Here is a 24,348-nt window from a genome sequence, read left to right on the forward strand (position 1 = left end):
AGTGATCTATGGCTGTGTATATGAAATATATGTTATATCACAGCCATTCTACGGCTAGCCCAGAATAGGGATGCTAGGGTTCATTTGGTTAAGAAATGTGGGTCTGATCTGATCCTAGGCAGGGGTTTCTGGGTAACTTCATCTAACTCTGTGAACGTGTGACAGACAAGCATGCCAAACATGTGGGCTGTACAACCTTGCTGCCTGAGTTCTGCCTCTGAGGTGGAAGAGCTTGCATGGGTCTTAATAATATTATCTGTCTTAATTTATCCCATTGTTTTAGATCTCTTATCTGTGTCCTGTGTGTGGCGCAAGCATGCATGTGGGGGTGTGCATGTTTGTGTGCGCGTGTGTGTGGAGATGAGCACATGCTGGTATCAATGAGAAAGCGAGCGTGGGTTAGTGTGTAAAAGACAGTATTGTTTTGAGCAGATTTTTTAGTGTCAAGTTTTTGGTACTATTTCATATTGTATTGTAGTAATACACAAGACTTTTCAACGGTCAACAAAGAAAAAAGAAAAAGGGATATTGATTACAAGTCTAGTGATGTACAGAATAACCCTTAGAGAAGGAATGCATTATGAGTATCTACATGTACCTGAATATTTAGCTCTTAAACTTCTAAAATGATTCAAGCTAAAAGGATTATAGTCACTCACATTGAATTTAGAAATGTTGCAAAACTATGTAAGATAAAGATGCCAATCATTGTACCATTTGTCACACGTGGCAAACAGTGCAGATTGTGCCTTTATGAAATGCATCTCTGTATGGTTTGTGGAACTAGAGTGTCTGTCTCCCTCCTCTGGCGAGACGCAGCACTGCAATTCCTTGCTGTCTTTGGTTGGCATAGCAACTGTGTGGTTGAATAATGTTGTGTCCAGTCCTGCCTAGGGTGTGAAAAATGTAGCTGAGAAGCGCAGCAAAAAATACAAACTACTATTGCATGGAAATTATCTGGTTTATTTGACCCACTGTAATTCTTAGGAAAGGTTGTATGATGAAATGCATTGGCCATGTATGTATGTAATGTAAGATGACTTGTATACTTGTTTCAACTGTTTGTCTTATTTTTTATGACTTCACATGTCTGTGTGGTGAAATATTTCAATTTTGTATAATAAATACAAATGTATATGTAAGACATTTTGCTTTCTGTGACAGTCTGCCTTTACTGGCTTAGGTTCACATGCTGAAGAGAAAACCAATAAGAGAGCTCAGAATAAATCAGTTGATTGATCTAATTACACCAGATGAAGTAGTAAGTGTTTCTGCTCTTGTTCATCCAGTGACATGAGAAACAATAAGCGGGATTGGGGTGGCAGTGGATAAGGAGGTAAGAGTGGTTGGAATTGGAAGGTTCCTGGTTTGATTCCGGCTTCTCCCGATAAGTGTCCTTAACCCATTCAATCCAGGTACGCATCTCTTTCATTTTAGATTTCTTCGGCTATTTTTGAAAAATCATGAACATTTTAGCAAATCTTTGAATATATATTTTTTACCAATACAACATTTATATATAACACTATAACACTAACTTTGCTTCTGGGGGGTCCCTGGAACAACATATTTTAATATTTGTTTCGCTTTAAAACATTATTTTTCAAAACAATAGCAGATCTACAAGCTCATAGCGCAGCACTCGGTGCCGCACTATGAGCTTGTAGATCTGCTATTTTTGAATAGCCAAAGAAATCTTAAAATCACAGAGATGCGTTCCCTGTCTTAAAGGGTTAATCAAGACACTGAGCCCCAAACTGCATCCCTGGTGCTGTTCAGTAGCTGCCCACTGCTCCTATTAGTTAGGATGGGTTCAATGCAGGGAGGGTTACAAATTCCAGGTATATGCTAATCTAATTGAATATTCCCTCTCAGCAGGCCAGAAATCCTCCGTCCACAGGCAGAGTGACTCCATTGGTCATGTTGCTCTTATTGCTCAGCAGGAACAAGATACTGTTAACGACATCCTCCACCTCTGCACAGACAGAGGGAGAGAGAGAGAGAGATAAAGCATTTGATTAAACTGATATTAGTTCAATTAACTGTTGTACGACACCAGTGCTCTGTGTGTTAAAAGAAAGATAACGAGGTGCAAGGTAATAAACAGTAGCAATAAACAGTCTGACCTGCAAACCTGCCCAGCGGGATGCGTGAGGTCATGGTCTTGGCCTTGTCCGGATCGCTCCAGCCCAGACGGCCCATTTCAGTCATAACCACTGTGGGGTTCACACTGTTTACACGGATCTGCACGCAGCACAGGTCAGAAATGCAGTAAAGGGATTACTATAATAAATTATATTATAAATGGTCTGCGCCTCACAGACGTGAGTTCTGCAGTTCAAAGAGGAGGGGGGAATTCACCCCCCATATGCAGGATGGTAAGCACCTAGACTGGATCAGTTTGCAGTACAACTCCCATAATTATTACTCATGGAATACTTGTGCATTGCACAAATAGCCAGAGATGGTTGAGTGTAGACATAAGTTTGTTCAATCACAGGGCTGTAAACCCTGTAACCTCCATAGTCACATGTTGTATTGTATTTGTGCTTGCAGTATGTCAATTATGTTGTGTTTTCTCATTATCTATTAATGTACTGATTTATGTTATATAAGAAACATTTGTGTTATTTTGTGTTCATATTATGGTTGGTGTACACATTATTGCTTTCATTTGGGCAGTGATTGGTAAACCCCGCCCAAGATTCACCTGTCTCACTTGAGAAGGGCTGTCAGAGATGATTGTGATGACAAATGTTTGTGGCACCTGGAGACCAGAGTGAATGAGGAGTGAGACTAGTGGCCAGATCATTTGATCTGGCCACTAGTCAGTGGCCAGATCAAGTTCTTGCTATTGGAGTAACTGTTGGATTTCACATTGGAAGAAGAGACTGAACTTTTGGTTCCATGTGGATTCTTGGATTTCTGGGCTAAAGGATTTCTGTGGACAAACTTTGCGGAAGAGTTGTGAACTGGTGGTAAGAGCGGACTTTAATTTTGCCATAACTGCAGCATAGAATAGCCTGGAATTAATGATTTTCCTTTGGACAGTGGACAGGACGCTAATAGGTCACTGTTGAATATTTAATTTGGTTTGACCTATTGAAAGACTGTTTTGTTTTTGTGTATGAAAATAATATTGCAAATTGAAACAATATTATTGTTTTGCACATTAAATTCACCTGAAGTTATTTGCTTATCATTGCTATTGTTTAATTCTGAACTGACCCTCCCTCCTTCCTCTTATTGCTATAGCTGGAGCTATAGCAACCGTTACAACCCATGAAGGTTTCCCTTTACAAGCACACTCAGCAATAATCTACTTTGGAAATGACGTATTACATCATTAGTGTAACAATAGCAACATGGATGAATCCAGTTTGATACATACTGTAATGCAGGTCTGGTACCTGATCAGGTCCAGTGTGATAATGTGGGTCTGATATGTGATAGGGTCCAGTGTAATACATAATGCAGTTCCGATAACTGATTGTGTCCAGTCAGTGTAACACATAATGCTGGTCTGGTACCTGATAGGGTCCCAGCTCCAGAGCCATTACTTTGGTCAACATGTCCAGGGCTCCTTTAGTGGCACCTTTAAATCAAACAGACCAGAAAGGAGAGAGAGAGAGAGAGAGAAATAAGACAGGGTCTAATAACTATGTGGCATGCCGCTTCCCTCTGCAGTGTGTAGCTATGGACAGCAAGTTACTACTGTATGTGTATAGTTTGTGAATGAAGCAGCAATGATGTATTAAAGTGCTATGGGGAGCTTAGCAGCATGAGATATGCTGTGATTGGCATAGCAGTGTCAGCACTCGGCATGTATTATATCTTGAACAATGCCTATTGCCTACAAGATGTGCTAACATGCTAATGTGAGCTTCAGCCTACATCTTGTATAATGCATAATGTATATTGAAAACGATTCTTCAGCTAACTGTAGTTGAAGAATCAGCTCTGTCCGTAACTGTAGTCCCAGTTACCCGAAGGAGGCGTACCCGTTTCCTGCTCTAGTTCATTTTCCCATGCCTGTAGCTTTGTTTTTGGCTCCTTCATATGTGTGTCCGGTTCAAATCTGCTGCTTATCCAATCATACAACGCTATGGAAAAATGAAACTGGGACTACAGTTATGCACAGAGCCGTTTGCTTTTATACGCTACAGTGTCATGCATACTGTATATGTTGAACAATGCCTACACATCACCACTGATGAGCCAAGACGCTGACTTAAGTTTGTGTGGTAATGTTTTTGAGCTGTGATTGGCATAGCAGCGTGGGCTGAGCTGTGTAGTTAGCTGTGATTGGTCTACTTTTGTGGGGACTGTGATTGGTATAGCAGCGTCAGCTGAGCTGTGTAGTTTGCCGTGATTGATTTACTTTTGTTTGGACATACAGATGGTCTACTCAGGGGACATACATAAGAAGCCTTGGGAACCAAAGTCATGTGGCATCTCCTGTTTCCTCAGTGTAAGGAGCTTGATGTAGTACACCTACTGGACATGACGCTAGTATGTCACAGGGACCCCCAATTCAACGCTTGATGCTGAGTTCTAAGCAGGGCACACATTGGGCAAAACATTGTTTTATAGTCTTTGTATGTCAGTCATCCATCATACCATCATCATAACAAATATCATCACACACACACACACACACACACACACACACACACACACACACACACACACACACACACACACACACACACACACACACACACACACACACACACACACACACACACACACACACACACACTATTCACATTAGCGGGTCCCTTCGGAGCCACTTCGTAAAAATGAGAGACAAAGGAGACAGAGGGCACACAGATGGAGAGATGAATAGGAGAGGAGATTAAGAATCTAGGGGGACATTGTCTAATCACTATCTATCTTCCAGACAAAATGTAATGATTGTGGTAGATTTTGTTTGGATTATGGCATAATCACACAGCTGCCATTTTCCTCTTACGTCACCCTTGCGGTGTTTGTGGTCACTAGCTAGTGTGAACTGAGAGTTACTCACAGTAGACAGCATGGTCTCTGAGGGCACATTGAGAGGCTTGGCTGGAGATGTTTACTATGGAGCCCCCTGTTCCTCTGGCCTTCATACCCCGAGCCACAATCTACACGTGATCCAACCAAAGGGAGAGATAGAGAGAGACAAAATGACCAAACTAACCAGGCATTTGTACAGATGGCAATGATCTGATGATGATGAATGTTGCTTTACCTGGGAAACTTGGAGCACAGCTCTCACGTTGACGTTCATTGACCTGGAGATCGGGGGAGACTTTTTGAGTTTCATACTTTGGCGTTGATTCTGAAGCCTGATTTATGCTTTGGCGACTTAAGTGTTGTGCAATTGTGTCGCTGGATGAAAATACGTTTCATTTAGACTTCAGAATAATAAATAATGTTTTTTTTGTGGCAACATAAAATAACACTTTTTTTCAACAGAAATGACATCACACAACATTTGTCGCTGAAGTATAAATCAGGTTTACTCTGAAAACTGTCTGCACTGAAGAAAATTAATGTTGTTGCCTAAATCCCTCCACCCCTCCACTATACACAAACCCACATGCACCCTATTATATGAATAATGCCTATACATTATTCTGAAAATAACAGATCTACAAGCTCGCGGCGTGTTGCTGTGAGCGTGTAGATTGGGCTAATTCAGCATGCTACACAATCATACAACAGAGTATGACTCAGGGCGAAAGGCTCTGTTACTTGTCAAACTGGTCGGGGGTGACCTCCAGCAAGGGCTGCAGCGCTGCATACGCTGCGTTGTTCACCAGCAGATCGATGGGACCCACGCCCTGCAGCGCAGCGGCCGCGGCCTCCCAGTCCGCCAGGTCCACGCACACCGGAGTGATGGACGGACACTGCGGGACGACAAGCCACATGACACCAGACACCGGAATGAATAACTCGGGGGGGGGGGGGGGGGGGGGTTATCTCGCACGGCCTCCCGTCCCGGGACGGGGAGGCCGTGGAAACAAAAGGGGGCGGCAGAGATGAAAAGAGCAGCGGGGACGTTACTAGACAGAGTGTGTGTGCCTGTGATCATAATGAGCAGAGAGATGGAATGGGGGACACAATAGGACAGCGAGATGGAGAGCTGGAGCAGGGGGTGGGAGGGTGAGATTGTGGGTGCAGAGGTCGCAAAGTGGGGGCCCCCCAGAATAGAAATGAGATCAGGGTGTGTGTGTGTACGGTATGTGGGGTGGTGTGGGGGGTGTGCCGGGGGGGTATACCTTACCTCCAGCACCAGGGTGTCCAGGTCCGACCGCGTGCGCGTGACAGCGGTGACCTCTGCTCCGCAGCGCACCAGGGCGAGTGCGGTGGCCCTCCCTATCCCTGAGGAACAAATATCCATAAACACAAAGCCTATTATGCACTTGAGCTCCCAGTGTGACACTGGGGGTGACACACACGCATTCCTATCATGTCTGAGGGCTTACGACATTGGAACTGGTTCTTCCATTGACTCCCCTACGCCTGGAATAGTTGGACTTCCCTTGCAACAGTGCACTTCAGCTCGAACAGGTTGTACTGTGAGCTCTGGGTGACTTTTAATAAACCGGCCTGATGGTGTCACCAGTGGTGTAAAGTAACTGAGTACATTTACTCAAGTACTGTACTTAAGTACAATTTGAGTCTTTTTTACTTTACTAGAGTATTTCCAATTTTCAGTACTTTTACTTCTACTCCACTACATCTCAGTGGCAAATATTGTACTTCAATACTTGTACTCCACTACAATTATTTGAAAACTTTAGTTATAGTTACTTAGTAGATTTTGATTATTATTACAAAACATACATTACCCACTAAAAAATAGCCGATCTAAAATGCATTGCGACGCATTGTGAGCTTGTAGATCTGCTATTTTCAAAGGATTTTTATACATTTTATTCATTTGAAAACTTGTGAAATGGGACATTCTGCATAATGAGTACTTTCTACTTTTGGTACTTTAAGTACATTTTGATGCCAATACTTCTACTTGTTACAGAGTATGTCTACAGTGCAGAATTGGTACTTTTACTTATTTTTTCCACACTGGCTCTGTATAACTTTTAATAAAGCGACCAGATGGTGTCACTGTAAGCATTTGGAAACATGAAGGGGTTTTGTTTTTACAGTACCTTTTCCTGCTCCCGTGACCAGAGCCCGTTTCCCTGCAAATGAAATCTCCATGGTTTTGTCAAGTCCTCGAAGATAAGCTGTGAATTCAATACAGTCTAGATGTTATATATATATTACGGAAAGATTCACTTTTGCATGTGCCTGTTACTCATATACAACTGTCCCACCGATTTACTCTATAGTTTTATTGAGCAGTTAATAGCTCAAAATCGTTAGCATCCAGCTAGGTTATTGATTCTCTTTCTCTGAAACAGATTGGCTGAATTAAAATACAATCTGTTCACAGAGACTACCATTCTGAATTGCAGCGAACATTTGCTAAACACTGCTCCTTGCTACTAGCCTTGGATCAAGAATGTCATGGATTTCTTTTATCGAGTTAGCCCTGAAACATGACTGTCATATATTATATGAGTCATGGATGAACTTCAACGTAGTGTTTGCACTTTCTCCCTTTTTGGCCCGTAAATCTACATAAACGTTCAGATTTCAAATATAAAGTGCTGACCCCATGGCCACACATGTTACAATGATGTACGGCCCATCAGAAGTAGCGTATCTACCGTATTGTTCAATTAAAAAAAAACAGTTTAATGGCCATTAGTGGCCATTTTATCCGTATTTTCTCCATATGCTTTCAAGTTTCAACTACGTGACACTATCGGTTGGAAGGTGTACTGCACTCTGACACATTATAACTCCGGTCACCAGTCGAATTAAAATGCTTTTTATTAAACAATATGGAACATAAGGGTACTTCTAAAGGCCCGTGCATCATTGTAACATCCGTGGCCATGGGCTAAGTACTTTACATTTGAAATCTGGACGTTTATGTAGATGTACGGGCTAAAAATTGAGAAAGTGCAAACACCAGGTTGAAGTTCATTCATGACGACCATCGTACTGTGAGCTATGGCTATTATCTAGTCTGATATTTGCGAAACGCAAATGACTCGATAAAAGAAATCTATGTCCGTCTTGGTCCAATAAGGCTAGTTCGTTGCTTAGAATGCTTACCCACTTGCAGACAGTTAGCCAAGTTGCAGAACTTGCAGCTTGGCCTGGACAGCGATCAGATGGATCCCGTGGCGTGTTGTTGCACAAAAAAGTTTAAAGTCCCACAAAAAGTGAATGACCAAAAGATGGGACACTTATTGCTGGTTGGCCCATTACTTGCACAGTCACTGTGATTATGGAAAACATCTTCCAGGTCACTGGTGACTGTTTTTCTAGTGCTTATGGCATCTAATTGAAATAATAGTGCCTTAATACATACTACACAGTTGTTCTCAAACTTGGGTGTGGGGACTGCCAGGGGTCCTTAAGGAGGTTCCAGGGGGTCCCCAGGCCCAGATAAATGAGTGCATTTTGCATCAAAATCAGTTAACCACTTTAACCCTACATTAACCCTACTTACATTGGCTATTCTAAAATAGCCAATCTCAATGTGCGCTGTGAGCTAGATCTGCTAAAAAACTATATTTTAAAACAAATCTTGTATGGGGGTCTCTAGCACAACGTATTGTCACATATGGGGAGGGGGGGGAGGGGTCTGTGGCCAAATACAAATTAATTTGAGGGTCCTTGACATGAAAGTTTGAGAACCACTGTCTTAATATATCAAATTATCTGACACAAACCCATGGCCTTAATAGGCTTATAAATGGTACACCCGACTGTGAACTATGTCAGCTCCTATTGTTCTGTCCTCTTGCTGAACCTCTTCATCATTCCCATTATATCCATCCAGGAGATAATGAACTTACCCTCGGCTATAAATCCATGCTCGCACTATGGTTATACAAAGCACTCATGCATCTTTGGGTTCACCTCACCAATTTATCTTCGAATCTAATAGCATTTAACTTGATTACACACCAAGTCAGGTACGTAACATAAATCAGGTACGATTACATTCCAACAACAGATGTGATTAAGACTGTTAATAGGGTGCCAAGAAACATAGGGCATTCTTTCGAAGAACCATGCAAAGCCTAAAGCATGCAGCAACTGTTAAATAATCTACAAATTCTGGAACAAATTCACCCCCAATACAGGCCTTTGCTAAAGCAGAAAAACACTTTTATTTTTTATCAAAATGGCAATACTTAACAGAGAAGGGTACAAAAACACAGGAGGAAATATTAGTCAAGCCATGGCAAAAAGCGAATACATTTAGCTCCGTTTCATCCACTGACCTGCAGTGAGACAGATTGACAAACATATACAGACAGATAGTTACTAGGTGTTCTAGATTTGGCTTTTCACACACACACACACACACACACACACACACACACACACACACACACACACACACACACACACACACACACACACACACACACACACACACACACACACACACACACACACACACACACACACACACACACACACACACACACACACACCTTCTAATTCATATTTACACCAACACTGTAACAAGTCATACACAAAGCATAGGATACAGGAATTGACAACTTCAACACAAGTAGTGCAAATTAAAAACATAAACAGGCCTGTTGGATGTAATGATAAATAACGGCATTTGGGGGAGAATATGAAGCTGTGAGGACAATTGAGACCGAGTGTGAAATTAATGTGTGCACATGCATGCATACACACACACACACACTAGGTAGAAATTTACATGAGAAAGCAAGTAAAAAAGGAGCGCTAGCCATTCTCACACAAACACTTTAGAGTTTCGTTTAGAGTATGTATTCTCTCACTGAAGGCACGCACCAAAAAATAAATAATCTCAGCTCAGCTTCTTTAAAAAAAAGTACCTAAACTATCATTCATATGCCCCCCACACTCCACCAAAACACTTTGGGATGGTAGAGCAGTCAAGAACAAAGGTTGGTGAATTATACTGCTATGGAAAATGAATCATACTGCTATGGCAACTTTCCCAATGTTCAGTGATGATGCACTGAGGGAACAGGGTTCTGGAAACGCTTCTCTTCAGTGTGCGGTGGGTGTTTGGACTGTTCAGGAATACTGCTAATAAACAAAGCTGAAAAGGCAATCAATCACTCAGTCACTTTGGTTAAGGGTGCAACGGAACGGACCCAAATGTACTATGGTCTGGACAGAGCAGAGTGGTGTGCGAGATAAAGGTGTAGTAGTGTGATTCAGTGGTGAGTTATACAAATGTAGTGGGTTTCATTGTAGTGCGTTTTAGTGTGGCTTCATCCTAGAACACCAGTCAGTATCTGGATACAGGAGGCAGTGGACTGTCTTAAACCTGGAGAGAGAGAGAGTTAATAAATTAACCTTTTTCACAAGTTTGGTCAAAGCTCGAGCACATGATACTACTGTAAGTGCTTGCTAGAGTAATTAAGAGCAACTTCACTGATTTGAAATCTGAATCCTTTTGTGAGGACATAACTTCCTTTAGTTGAAATTTGACAACACTTCCCAATGTGTTCTGTTTCCAGAGCTTGCTCTCTATGCGCTTCGCTTGCAAAACGCCATCTAGCCTACTTAAAATGACATGTATTTATTTTTTACATAGGCTGGTGGTGATGTCCTCCACACAAAAGAACAATAGGATGTGTGGGTCACTGTACAGTCCACATAATGCGTATTATTCATTTGGGTTTACCGTGTGGGGTCCTCAGTCAGGGAGAAAGGTCCTCCAATGCTGACCACGTTCCTTCTGTTCTCAAAACCCCCGTAGCTCAGAGTCACCTGACACACAACACACACATTTGAACTCCATTATTAAAAGTATCTGATGGACAAAACCGAAGCCAATAAATCTTACAATCTAACATCAGTCAAATTATCTCACATGATTTCTCTCATAATTCACCATTGCTTTAAGACTGATCCCTTCTTACACAAACCTAAAAGCATGCATGCACATGCACACACATACCTGCTCCAACACTGTGTCGATAGGCAGCTTCTGTAGGTTCTCTAGGTGAGAATGGAACAGGTGTGTGTGTGTCAGCATCACCTCCAGCAAAGCTTCTATAATATAACCAATAGTGCAGTCGTCAGGGAGTCGGATCTTCTCCGCCGTGCTGATGAAGTTTCCCAGACTGGGGAACGAAGAAACAGACAGCGGCATTCAAAAATAGCTACAATAGTACAGTACAATGTCCTCGAATAGATCTTGTATTGTCCAAAGGCTTGACCAAAACTGGTAATTTCCCACAGAAAGCGGTACAGGCTATGAAATTCTTCCAATTAATCCTCTCTGTTGGAAAATGTAGCACCAGCATCCAACCTGGATTTAGCTGGTACGATAGATAGGGACGATTTATTTGTGCTCTTTGGCATTGAACTTTGGAAATTATGAATAAAAATTAGGTAATAATTGTTACCGGCCTAACCAGAAGCAGGACAAAACCACCACTTACCTGGCCCATGGGCTCATCTTTAGTGCCAAACCTCGGCTGATGCAGAACCCAGCACCACCTGTGGCGAACCAGAACTTCACAGAAACCTAATGAAAGATTAAATCGGGCCACGGGTAAGCACAAGAACAGCAGATTGGAGGCATATAAAAATTCTACATGAAAAATTAGAATAAGCAGGGGACAAAAAGACACGCTGATTGTACAGAATGCGATTATGAGACTGATACAAGGATGAGGTGGAGAAATATAGACACAAGAATAAGGCATAAAGTAATTATGGAAGAGACGATTAATTATGTTATGTTAACCATCATTTTGTACTTTACTACCTTATTTCACCATCATAATATGGTCTAAATTCAATCTGAATTAGAAAAATAGTTAACAGATTGTTTGATTATGGAAATAAGTTTCAGTGCTAAATGCAACTGACCGATCCGTCACTCTTGACCCTCTCTGCAGCCTCTATTGGGTGGTCCAGACTGGGCCGGCCCAGGTACACATCCTGACTGTGATGGTAGGAGGACAGTAGCTGCAGCAGGCTGGGAAGGATCACATAGTTGTCATCATCCACATGGCAAAACCACCTGCAGGAGAGACACGGGTCAGAATCACAGCGGCTAGACCCAATCTACCGGTATTTAAATTGCCGGTCTGTTAACAAAATAGCTTAAGAGCGGATGGCAGGAGTTTAATGAAACGCAACTAAAGTGGGAAAGATCATTAGGCTGCCAGGATTAGGATGCATACATTATGCCTCCGCGAGACAGCACCTTACAGAGTGCGCTTTCCATGTTTGAATACTAATCCAATGTGAAATACACATTTGGAAAACACAAGTTAGTATTGACATTTTACATGATATTGCTTCCTTGATTCCTCTCACCAGGCAGCTGTGAAAGTAAACTGTATCAACATAGCATTTAGGCTTTTCAAAACCACACACATGTCAAGTGCACTGCGTTTCTACCGTCTGTCACTGGTAGGGCTCCAAGTGCATATAAATACTTAACAAGCCCCATCTGCTGATTTCTAACCAAATAAACATAGTACATACATAGAACTTGAATGTGAGATTCACTGTTCTCATGTGAATCTGCTCAGCACATATGGACTGAATGAAGTGTTTGTAATAAACCAAATATAGAAACCGTGAGAATTTTGTCTTGTGCTTATAGTATTAGCTACAGAGCAAAGAAGGCCTTTTTCGGCACTAGAGGTTTGGACAGCTCCAGGGCCCACCAAGTGGGTCCACGACCCATTAGGCAAATTTATTTTCATATAGGATACAGTGAGAGTGAATGGAATAATGAATTCCAGTTTGTGGATCAGAAGCAACCTATAAAGATTGTGATCAATATTTAGACGCATGCCCACGAAGCACTAGCTTTACAACTCAAAGTTCTACATCACTTTAACCACTTAAGCAGTGTTGTGATCTTGTAGAAAAAAATTATGATTATCTTTTTTCATTCTTTAATGACATGCCCCAAAATAGAGATGCCAGGGTTAATGTGGTGTAGCTACTATTTGGTAGTCATTGTCTTGGGGGACTACAGGGCGAGAGACTAGACTCACTTTTTCTGAGATTCGATGAACTTGTCATACTCCACTGACATCTTACAGCAGAGAGCTTGTCGAGTGTGCGCTGCTGAACAGTTAGTGTTGATGATGTTGGTACCTGTGGATGAGAGAGGAAGCGACACGATACTAGTATGTACTATATACTGTTTTTGATTTACACATTACAAGAACTTCATCTCTTTTACAGTCAGAGGGATTAGTAGCCCTCACAGAAATGTCCTTTAGGTACTTTTATTAAACTGGCACAGGTGGCAAACAGAACAATGTACACATTTCAGCACAAAGTCATGTTTCATAAAGATAATTTTATAGACATACCGCAAATCATATGGTATTATTACTACTACATTTCTATTGTTGCTGAATCTAATGAAGGTGTATGGGTCTCTATATAAGAGCCACTTCCATTTTCATTTTGTATTGTATAAAAATGAAGGCGGCTTTGTTCTGAAACGCATGTCGTTCTATTTGCTACCCGTGCTGGTACCTGAAGGACATTTCTGAGTACTGGAAATCCTGTAAAATGCATTTTCTAGACCGTGTACACAGTAAGACATTTGTTTAGTAGAGCTTGCATCCTCTCAGGCTCTTAAAACCCTATAAACTTTGTTGACCAGGATGCCCCGGGGGTCTGTACTTCAAGCATTGTCGTGTACACTCGTCAGAATCTCACCTGCTCTCTGCAGATCCTTGTCCTCACCATCAGTGAAGATGAAGGTCTGAAACAGACAAGAACTCCCAATGTTAAACACTGCTCCCATCTGAGAACAAACTACTCACACCCCCCCCAACCCCACCCCGCCTCCAAGGCCACAATGAACCGGTCCATTGTTTTCCCAGTGGGATGTTTATGCAGAACATGGACCAGGGTAAAGACTGAGGGAGAGGAATAATAAACGAGTGGTAGGCACAGAAGGTGAATGAGAAAAGGGGAAAAGTGAAAGGTAGAGAGAAAAAAGTTCATGTTGCTTGTGCGAACACAGTAGCAAGATCTGATGCACATATAAACGGAGCTACAACCTTTAAACACATTTGAAATCTGAGGCTTTTTGTATACTATTTTAATAGTTTGGGGGGAAATGCTGCTAATTGTCCCAGAAGTGACTGCAAAGTTCTGAAAGATTGCCGTCTTTTGTTTCAAAAAGCTTCATACCAAGCTACCCTTGCCAACATGTATATAGCCTTGCAATGTGACATAGCTCTGTTTACACAATGCTGTACCCCCTCCAACTGTACATACTTTCCCCATTTTCTTCTTAAATAGTTGTATTATGTTTTGACACTTGCTTTGGCAAAGTAAACGTATGTTTTCTCATGCTCATCCTTTGAATTGAAATTGAATTGTCATGTACACACACACCCAAGTTGTTGAAACCCTCAAACAACCAGTCTGTGGCTGACAGACACACACACACACACACACACACACACACACACACACACACACACACACACACACACACACACACACACACACACACACACACACACACACACACACACACACACACACACACACACACACACACACACACACACACACACACACACTTAAATTCTGTGCCTAAAAATCTGCCTCGCTCTCCCTAATTCCGGTGCCTTATCTCTGATATTTAATGTCCCTAGGCTCCATTCATCTCTAATTAAGTTTATAATAACAGTACATATAATTAGGGCAGGTAAATAAAGTGGTTTCAGTACTGGAGGTTAAGTGCACAGTGTAATAATAAATACTGGGGCTGCACCAGAGGGCGTGCCACGTGCCAGTATATGTGAGGGGGAGTGTGTGTGAGAGCATTGACAGAGAATGTTTGGTCTACAGAACTATCTGTCTGTCTGCTGATTTACAAGGTGGTTATTTGGTTTGATACGATGCAACAGCGAGAAGGTCTCAGTCTTGGCTAGCAAACTCTGTTTAGCTCTTTCTCTCTTGGCTCGGGCTCCATTTTCTCCCAAACCTTGTCCAGCCAAAATATACACACGCGCAGAGTCGCAGACAAACACCTCCCGGACATCCCAAACTAGTTTATCACTCGACTCATCCATCTTGCCCTTCAAAACATTTCCATTTATGTCCACCTGTCACGGTGGGGAAACTTCTCTATGCTCATTTTTTCTTGTGCCTGTTCTGGTGGTGGCACTGGTGGCATGCACTCTTTTCCTGAGCTGATGACACTAGTTATCTTTGCCAGGCTTGGAGCAGAACACCATAAGCATGTCAGGAGAAGCGCACGCTTTCCATCCATGCAGGGCCTGTCAAGCTAAAGCTTGGAAATAGAACTGAAAATGGGGATCTACAGGCTTGCGCGTGTTGTAGATCGTCTATTTTCGGTGTGCACCGAAGGATAAGTGCACTGTCACAAGGTGAGACTTTCAGACGAGTCAATTTCCAATGCTGTCTTGCAGGGCTGTGGGCAGTGCCAGCAAGAGTTCCCGTTTTCTGGTGTGTAGTTTGTTGGAGAGTTGGATCACTGAAAAAAAAAACTACTAGCGAAATGGCTGCCAAGTGGGGTAAACCACAGCGCTAGTTTCCTACTGGTTGATCTGGCTTCGACTGTACTGATGGCTGACGCAACACTTGGATTGTTGAATCCAAACACATTAAGTCAGCCAAATATTATCATATGAATTTCATAAACCAAGCCATGAAATTGTCAAAATGTTGTTTCAGTTCTTTCAAAACATTCCATTCACTTCAATGTCATCTAGTAAAGGCCTTGTTCACTGAAGGAATGTATTTTCCACAGGTCTCAACTTCATTGTGAGTCAGTGGTTCCTTTATGTTTTTTCTTCACAGAGTGCTCCTCCTGACAGCAGAACGCGAGGTTAACACTAACCAGACAAGTCATACAGTACGAGGCAGACAGAGGGGTCAGGGGTGCATCCCCACACTCTTTAAAGTTTCACCAAGGTTAAACAAGCCCAGCAGGCACGCTTTAAACTTCACATGCCATCAAATGAGGCATACGGCTAAAGGTCTCCTTTTACTTGACATTGCTTGGACTCCTATAAAATGTCTGCTGTCTGTCTCCGTTAGAAAATACCCAGTTCCATCAAGTGTGCAACTTGGACTATTTGTCAAACAAATAATGGGACTAACGCATCAGATCTAAATCACATACAAACTGCCTTTTTATGTGCACTCATAAAAATGAGTGGCTAGACTTTACTGGTCTGGAAGTAAACATAACGCCACCTTTAAAGCTATAACCACTTGCACCCATTTGGAGTAAAGTGGTCACTTCATGTCCGCCCTTGACACAATGAGGTCCTTTATTAACCAGACCCTTCTCAAAAACCAGTGTGAGACTGATGGCGTAAACACGAATAGAACTGGTTTGAGTTCTCCTGAAGTTGCTCCATCCTGTGACATTTCCAGGCTAAACTGGGGCGGTGTGTCTCTTTTCTCCAGTTAAATCTCCTTTCCTGAACACTGGGGCTCTTTGTCTGATGATGGCGGAACCTACCGCTAATGGTGTTTATGGCTCCCAAAACAGAAATGATTACGTTGCTTACAAACGTAGCCACTCAAAACAAAAAAGGAAAAAAGGTAGTATTTGGGAAAACTTTTTTTACTTGGCCCCTTGACTTGGATTTGACTCTTGTGAGCAGCGTGAAGGTGTCAAGTGTGTCGACAGCCAAGAAAAACAGGCCACATCACTCTGCCTGGCTAAATGTCATGGAAAGTATAGAGCTGTGTGATAATGGTGAGGTAACACAAGCTTAAATTAGCCCGGCCATAGATAGTTAGACACATGCACACACATGCATGCACACACGCAGCACACAGGCACACAAGCAATACAAACATTGTAAACAACTTGGCTCATAGCGTAACGTAGCTTTCAAAACGCCCATGCTTTCTTGGAGAGTGTGTCTTGTTTGGCTGCCCTCCCTGAAAGAGACCAGTACCACCCCGTACAAATCCCACTCCTCTCCTCTGTCCCCTTGACTTCCCCCCTATCCATCATACACCGCCACCCAACTTTCAGCTCAACTCTCTAGTCTCTATACCCCAACTTTCTTAGTTGTGGTCAGAGGCTAGTTGTGTGTGTGTCTGTCAGACAGACAGACAGACAGACAGACAGACACACACACAGTGTGTAGAGGGGTGGGCTAGAGGGGGCAGAGATTCCTGCAGCGAGAGAACAAACAGTGCACACTGTTCTAGCACCACATGTGTGTCCCAGACTTGGGTCGCTGTGGAGGCTCATGGTCCTCTGGTAGAACTGTCCACTACACTACAGCACACACATTAACCACTTTCAACCTGGCCTCCCTATTTTGGGAAACATTTTCAGAAAAATGAAAAGTGAGCACAATTGTCAAAATCAGCAGATCTGCAAGCTCACAATGTGTCACATGACGTGTTGTGAGCTTGGAGAGTGGCTATTTAAGCTGTGTCCTACAACTAAGTATATAGAACTTAAGTGGTTAACACCACACATACAGTTTCCCCAGCCGTTGTGTACCCTGGGCTATGCCTTTCCATTTTGCATGCATGTGTACGCACGCACGTGCACACACACACACACACACACACACACGCACACACGCGTCACACGCACACAAACTCTCGGGACTGATAGATGAGGGGTGGAGAGAGCAAAGATTTATTCTTCAATAACAGTTTTGATGGCTCTCATTGAGCACATCCTAACCACATTATCAGCAGAGGAATCTCCATGTGGGGATCAGGGCACACCCAAAAATGACTCAATCACCTAAAGACACCAAGTAAAAGCAAGGATGTATAAAATAAGGAGAAAATGAGGCCAATACAAAGCCAGTGGAAGCCAATCAGCCTCAAAGCTACACTGTTTTTTTTGTTAAAATGTTAAAAGATCTTTATTCTGATCGCTAGAAAGCATTTGTTCAGTAACATGAGTCTCTCCATGTCTTCAGCTCTTTAGTTGTAACTGAGTACAATGAACCACAATGGAAACAAGCCCCCTGACTGTACTGTGTTTTCAAACTGCTAATAAAGTATTCAATGAATCAAAGTAAACAGAAAATACATTTTCAGCTCTCTCCTGATCTGGATTCAATTGGTATCCCGACCTGAAAATGTATTTGCTGTTAACTAAAGAGCCGGAGAGATGGGGAGACCACCGTTACTGAACAAACACTTATATATAGTGAATATAGAGCCATTTAACACTTATTTTAACAAAACATATCACTTGCACCCCCTTTAAGGCTAATTCATACATCACTGCATGACACAGGACGGCTACTTTTTCAGTTGTCGTTGAACGAGGGTCATGCGTTAAATTTATGTCGTAATCTATTTTCACACTATCACCACAGGAGCCAATACATGGTTGGAGGAATGTTCTGTTTATATAAACTTTGGCTGCGTTTCTTAAAGATGTGGTCTGAATATTATGTCCTGCTGACAGCATGGAACTGACAGATTTAATGTTTCCAATAGCATACCGCGAACCCAAATGGAACCAAAGAAGACCCAAGATTGCTGAATGGTATTGCAGTGCACGGCTCCATGAGGTCAAAATGCGACTTCTAAGTCATGTGTAAGAAAAGTATAGCCTGTGCAGAGTCCTAGCTTTATCTACACAGTTTTGTTTGAGGGCCCGACCTTTCTGGTACTGCTTAACACAATATGAATGTTCTATAATTAATGGCATGTTGATAACATTGAATGCCCTTGAGTTCCATCAATGCACGTCACTAACAAAATTCTGGGAAAATTCTGGGGACCTCTTCCCCGGAGTTTTTGTGCTTTCTCTTTTCGCAGGCCCTCATGGATCATGATTGCGGACCCCCGGCTGCGGCGATCAAGGTTTTCCATGTAACACAGCTGCGTACTGTTATTCTACCTCCCAGGTATCGTTATTGTGGGCCCCGCGGCTGCAGATCGAGGGTTTCCACGGAATTTTACTGCGGGCTGTTATTATACAGATGTTATTATAGTTATTGTTGTCATTATAGCTGTTAGTATGTTGGTGTTATTATCCCATATCCCATATTGTTGTTCATCGTCCATCTCGTGTCTCCCTCCCCCTTCCCAACAACATAGTCAAGAGCAGAGATACATTTGGTGTTCCGCCGGGACCCAAACATACAAAAATACATTGTGAATTACATAGTGAAAATAGCAGATCTATAGCTTGTAGATCGGCCATTGTCACTATTTCTTACTTGTTTTTGACATGTATGGATTAAAAAAAAATATATACTTTTGAAATAATGATGAAGGACAAATGTGTAGGAAATGCACACAAAAAACTAACAAACAAACAAACATTTACTCGCGACCCATACAAATGGGAAACACTGCCCTAGAGTCGGGTTCTGCTTGGTTTCTTCCTGCTGAAGGGGAGTTTTTCCTTGCTACTGTCATCAAATGCTTGCTCAGGGAGGAAACATTGGGTCTCTGCTCAACACGTAAAGTGTCTTAAGAGAAATTGTTGTGATTTGGCATTGCACTATAATAAAATGGAATTGAATTGTTTTGGACCCTAGAGGGAATAATAGTAGTCTGCCGGATTTCTAATTATACTGCACTACTACTGACTGACCAATTTCTAAGTATCATCGTTCAGAACAATAAGGGACTGATTGTGGTGACCAATCGGCTGCATGCATCCCTGTATCCCTTTGTGTCAAATCGTTGTGTCTTCTCCATACCTGTTCTTTGGCTTGGGACACCCAGGTCTGAAACAGCAGCTCCAGCCTGGACTTGTGATACTTCTTGGTCGTTTTCACAGCAATGAAAATGTCTTTCAGCTCCAATGGGTCCCTTGATCTGGACCCTACATGTCCACCACCTTTTCCTCCAGGGAGACGCACTTGTTCTGGGCGTCTATGGGACTCTGCACCCCTCCCGGGGCCCAATCTGTGGGTGTTTTCTCTGTTTATGCCACGGCCCCGGTCACCAGGACCTCTCCCCCGTCCCAATGAACTCCCAGTCAGCTCTATGTCCAACGGCGATTCCCCATCCGAACCTCCAGGGTTGCCCTGGGTGTCGGCCGAGCCCTTGCCCGCCCGCCCAGGCCCGGCATGGGGCCGGGGCTGGGGCAGATCCCCCTGGCGTGTTGGAGGCTGGAGGGCAGGGATGAGGAGCAGCAGAAGGCCACAGAATGCGAGAGAAAACACGAAGCAGTGCTTGCTGACGCCCACTGAAGCTACGTGCATCCTGAATGGCCAATGGATGGGCAGGCGGCGCCTATCAGCCGCCGGCACTGGCTTCACTCCCCGTGCCCCTGTGTCCCATCCTTATGACATCATTTGGAAACCTACGGAAAACACAAATTCATTTATAATTCAAATATTTTGTTCCAGGGACCCTCAGAATACTTGTATATCTGCTATTTTTGAATAGCCAAAGAAATGTCAAATGACACAGATGCGTTTCAGGTCTTAATGGGTTAAGAAGAGCATAGCCTAGTTGTTAATAAGGATGTAACGATTCTCCAAATTCACAGTTCACTAAAGAAAACTTTACTAAAGAAAACACTCAGTATCACTTAGTCCAGTTTTGTTGTTTAAACAGCCTCTCAGAGCACTCAATTATTTCGTCCACCCCCAAGTTGGTCACGCCTATATTTGTAAACGCTTGTATTTCAAACCTATTTTGTTTTGATTCGACTTTGAGTGAAAATAAATGTTTATATAGTTTTATATCGTCTTCCCAAACTGTGGTTTGGGAAGATAGAACCACGATTTAGGATTGCGGTTTATGGTTCCGTTTCGGATCCTTTACACCCCTATTAGATTGTTGTCAGGTCCCGTGGTGTCCCAGTGGTCCTAATGGACAGACAAGAACTGGTGACAATCACATTACAGCAGACCTGTGACAAATGAGTGTCCTTCAATACTTTTTATAAGGAAAAAATGTGTGACGCACGCACACACACACACACACGGTAATTATTTAAAGATGGAGAGCAAGGGCTGGGGGGAAAAACACTGGGGCAAGAGAGTTATACATCTGTTATTTCTGAGCCTGTCACAACAGTTATATTACTCAGTAATTTAACAATCCATTGCCTGTGGCAGACACAAATAGTCTATGAAGCATCTGTTAGTGATTGAGATTTTTAACCCCCACGTAGTCGCCCTCTTTAAATTACTTCCAAACCAGAGATGGTTCCAGTAAGATCCATCATTACCAAGTAACGGGCAGAGGCTGGGAGCACACTTAAATCAACCAAACACTTGCTTTTGCAAGGCTTAGTGAGTGAATTAAGATTTCCTTTCAAATGGCACCAATTTGCCAGTGAGTGTTATTACATGTGGTGGAAAAAGTACTTAATTTTTTTTACTTAAGTAAAAGTATCAATACTGCAATGTAGACGTACTCTGTTACAAGTAGGAAGTACTCATTATGCAGTATGTCCCATTTCACAAGTTCAAGAAATCTTTTGAAAATAGTCGATCTAGATAGAGTACAATCTCACAAAGCGTCGCATTACAAAGCATTGTGAGCTTGTAGATCTGCTATTTTCAAATGGCCAAAATATATATAGGGCTGAAGTGTTTTGTAATAATAATAAAAATCTACAAAGTAACTAAAGTTTTCATAATTGTAGTGGAGTAAAGGTACAATATTTTCCTCTGAGACGTGGTCTCAGAGGGGTAGAAGTATAGAAAATTGTAAATACAGAAGAAAGTAAAAAATACCTCAAAATTGCACTTAAGTACAGTACTTGAGCACATGTATAGTTACTTAATACCACTGGTTATTACATGTGATCGTTTCCACCCAGAGGTCAGTTTCCTGAAGAGCTGTTATTTTGGGATAGCTCATCGAACATGCCAACTCAGCAAACGGTGATGAATGAATCCTTAGTAAAGCATATAATATAATTACTCAGTCAGCAGAAATCGAGTTAAAGCTAACGTTACTGAAACAGTTGAATGCTACGGCATGGCTATAATAAAAGTAAAGCCATATAGTTATAAGCAAGTGTTAAGGCTTACGAGAAAGGTACCACTGTTGTCACAGTGTGGTTTAAATGCATCTCTACCAAGACCAAGAACACAGGCATGTTGTTTAGCAATTATCAGAATAGAATGACGACAACTGACCAGTGGTGTAAACTAACTAACTAAACATGTACTCAAGTACTGTAATCGAGTATAATGTTATTAAGGTATTTTTTACTTTACTGGAGTGTTTCCAATTTTCAATACTTTTTTACTCCACTACATCTCAAAGGCAAATATTGTACTTTTACTCCACTACAATTATTTGAAAACTTTAGTTACTAGTTACTTTGTAGATTTTGATTATTACAAAAACATACTCCAACCACTTAAGCCCTATATACATTTCGGCCATTTGAAAATAGCTCACATTGTGAGCTTGTAGATCTGCTATTTTCAAAAGATTTGTATGCATTTTCTACATTTGAAAACTTGACATTAAGACATTATTCTGCATAATGATTACTTTTACGTTTGTACTTATACTGCACTAACTAATTAAGTATTAAGTTATAGGCACACAATAGATACCATACCACAATACTTTTGCACTTTTAGTCCGGTCAATTTTAGTTCCGGACTTTTACTTGTAACAGAGTATTTCTACATTGCAGTATTGGTAAATGATAATTTTACTTAAGTAAAAAATGTGAGTACTCTCCCCACCACGCACTGTTTAAATCATTGGTTCTCAAAGTGGGGTCCGGGGACCCCCAGGGGTCCTTGAGGGAGTTCCAGGGGGTCCCCAGCTAAATGATGGATAGTTAGGTACCAAATGGACCCTTATGGGTTTGTAACTCTGAGAGTGTACAAATGGAACCAAATGGACCCTAACGGGTCCATTTGGTTCCATTTGTACACTCTCAGAGTTAAATTGATTTTACAATATAAATTGGGGTCCCAGAGATAGAAATGCCATTACATGGGGGTCCGTAGCCAAATACATGTCAAACTGGGGGGCCTTGAAATTAAAATGGTTGAGAATCACTGCTAGAGCCGTAAAAATCTTCTCTTATCGGGGTCCCTGGCATGTCTTCTCAAATGGGGGTCCGCGGGCTAATAAGTGTCAATTTGGGGGTCCTTGACATGAAAAAGTTTGAGAACCACTGGTTTAAATGTCATACAGCATGCGTTGCATTGCAGATTGCAGTGCATGGCCCTCAGCCCTGCACAGCTCTTAGCCTCTCTTGCTCAACCAGCTTGGCTGCTTGCTGTGAACTTTTGATCACATTTCGAAATGTGTGACACCATGATGCACGATTGTGCAATCGTGCAAGAATCTCTCGATTTGTACGTGCAGACAAACGTTGCAGTCCGTGCATGTGACGTGACCTCACCAAATGGCCACGATGAACCGACCTACCGTGAAATAATCTGCCCGGAGCACGAATCTGTTGTCTTTTCCCGACCATCCTCCAACCTCCCGTTGATTCCCGATGTTACACGGCAACGATCGACTGTAAATTGGTGAAGGAATCACGTCGGTCGGATGTAATAATAACGTTGATTCAAACTGAAAAGTGTAGAGGCAGACTAGAGAAGTGGTCTGATCGTTCTGTTTTTGTTCGTGACTTTTTGATGCAGCGCCTAAACTTTGATGACTTCTGCTGCTGCTCACATGCAGCTCCTCAGTCGTCTCGCCCTTCGGACTCTCAATCCCGATGATTCATCAACTAATGGATGATATCGCTGTAATTCGCTGCCGCTGTCAGAGTCGGGACGTCCTCGCGTAACAACAGCCCATTCAACGAAGCTCTACCTCCTCCTCCTCCTCGCTACTTGCTCTTGATTATTGTTTTGTTTGTCCCTCAAAATCGACCACATAATAATAACTGTGCAGTTTAGCGCCGCCTGGCGGCGGTGACATAAAATCAGCGTTGCCAGGTTTTGAGAAAGAAACAAGCAACCAACCAGGTCTATGAAAACAAGCACAAAAGAAGCTTGCCCTTCGCCCTTTAAAAAATAGCTGCGACGCGGCTTGAGCTTGTAGATCTGCTATTTACACAAATACACACACACACACACACACACACACACACACACACACACACACACACACACACACACACACACACACACACACACACACACACACACACACACATCTTGAAGAACATTTGAAAAATGTGGAATATTTTTTTGAAACAACACAAATCTTGTATGGGGGTCCCTGTCACAACATATTTTCAGATGGGGTATACAGACTAGTAATAAATACATATTAATTTGGGGGTTCTTGACATGAAAATGTCTCAGAACCACTGGTTTAAAC

The 24,348-nt window shown here is 42.3% G+C and overlaps 2 protein-coding genes across 3 annotated transcripts; both read right to left on the reverse strand.

The window, feature by feature from the left end:
* Nucleotides 1-1,846: 1,846 nt before the first annotated feature.
* Nucleotides 1,847-8,309, reverse strand: dcxr (dicarbonyl/L-xylulose reductase). The gene is made up of 9 exons (XM_084079077.1): nucleotides 8,182-8,309; nucleotides 7,164-7,241; nucleotides 6,275-6,372; nucleotides 5,743-5,897; nucleotides 5,237-5,279; nucleotides 5,030-5,129; nucleotides 3,531-3,595; nucleotides 2,127-2,244; nucleotides 1,847-1,975 (listed from the first exon to the last, which is right to left on the reverse strand). The coding sequence occupies exons 2-9, from the start codon at nucleotides 7,213-7,215 to the stop codon at nucleotides 1,872-1,874; spliced, it is 735 nt and encodes a 244-aa protein (XP_083935203.1). The 5' UTR covers nucleotides 7,216-7,241; nucleotides 8,182-8,309; the 3' UTR covers nucleotides 1,847-1,871.
* A 915-nt stretch (nucleotides 8,310-9,224) lies between these two features.
* rfng (RFNG O-fucosylpeptide 3-beta-N-acetylglucosaminyltransferase) lies at nucleotides 9,225-23,874 on the reverse strand. Of its 2 annotated transcripts, XR_014602274.1 has the most exons (10): nucleotides 23,440-23,874; nucleotides 19,776-20,383; nucleotides 13,798-13,843; nucleotides 13,119-13,221; nucleotides 11,974-12,127; nucleotides 11,541-11,626; nucleotides 11,054-11,219; nucleotides 10,778-10,863; nucleotides 9,497-10,417; nucleotides 9,225-9,424 (listed from the first exon to the last, which is right to left on the reverse strand). XR_014602274.1 is itself a non-coding variant. In XM_084078766.1 (9 exons), exons 2-9 carry the CDS (start codon nucleotides 20,280-20,282, stop codon nucleotides 10,351-10,353), a joined length of 1,215 nt encoding a protein of 404 aa, XP_083934892.1. In that variant the 5' UTR covers nucleotides 20,283-20,383; nucleotides 23,440-23,874; the 3' UTR covers nucleotides 9,225-10,350. The 2 variants fall into 2 exon arrangements, 1 of the variants encoding a protein (XP_083934892.1); XM_084078766.1 differs by having other exon boundaries at nucleotides 9,225-10,417.
* Between the last annotated feature and the right edge of the window lie 474 nt (nucleotides 23,875-24,348).

The sequence above is a fragment of the Gymnoscopelus microlampas genome (assembly GCF_963454915.1).
Source record: "Gymnoscopelus microlampas genome assembly, chromosome: 14".
Lineage (NCBI taxonomy): Eukaryota > Metazoa > Chordata > Actinopteri > Myctophiformes > Myctophidae > Gymnoscopelus > Gymnoscopelus microlampas.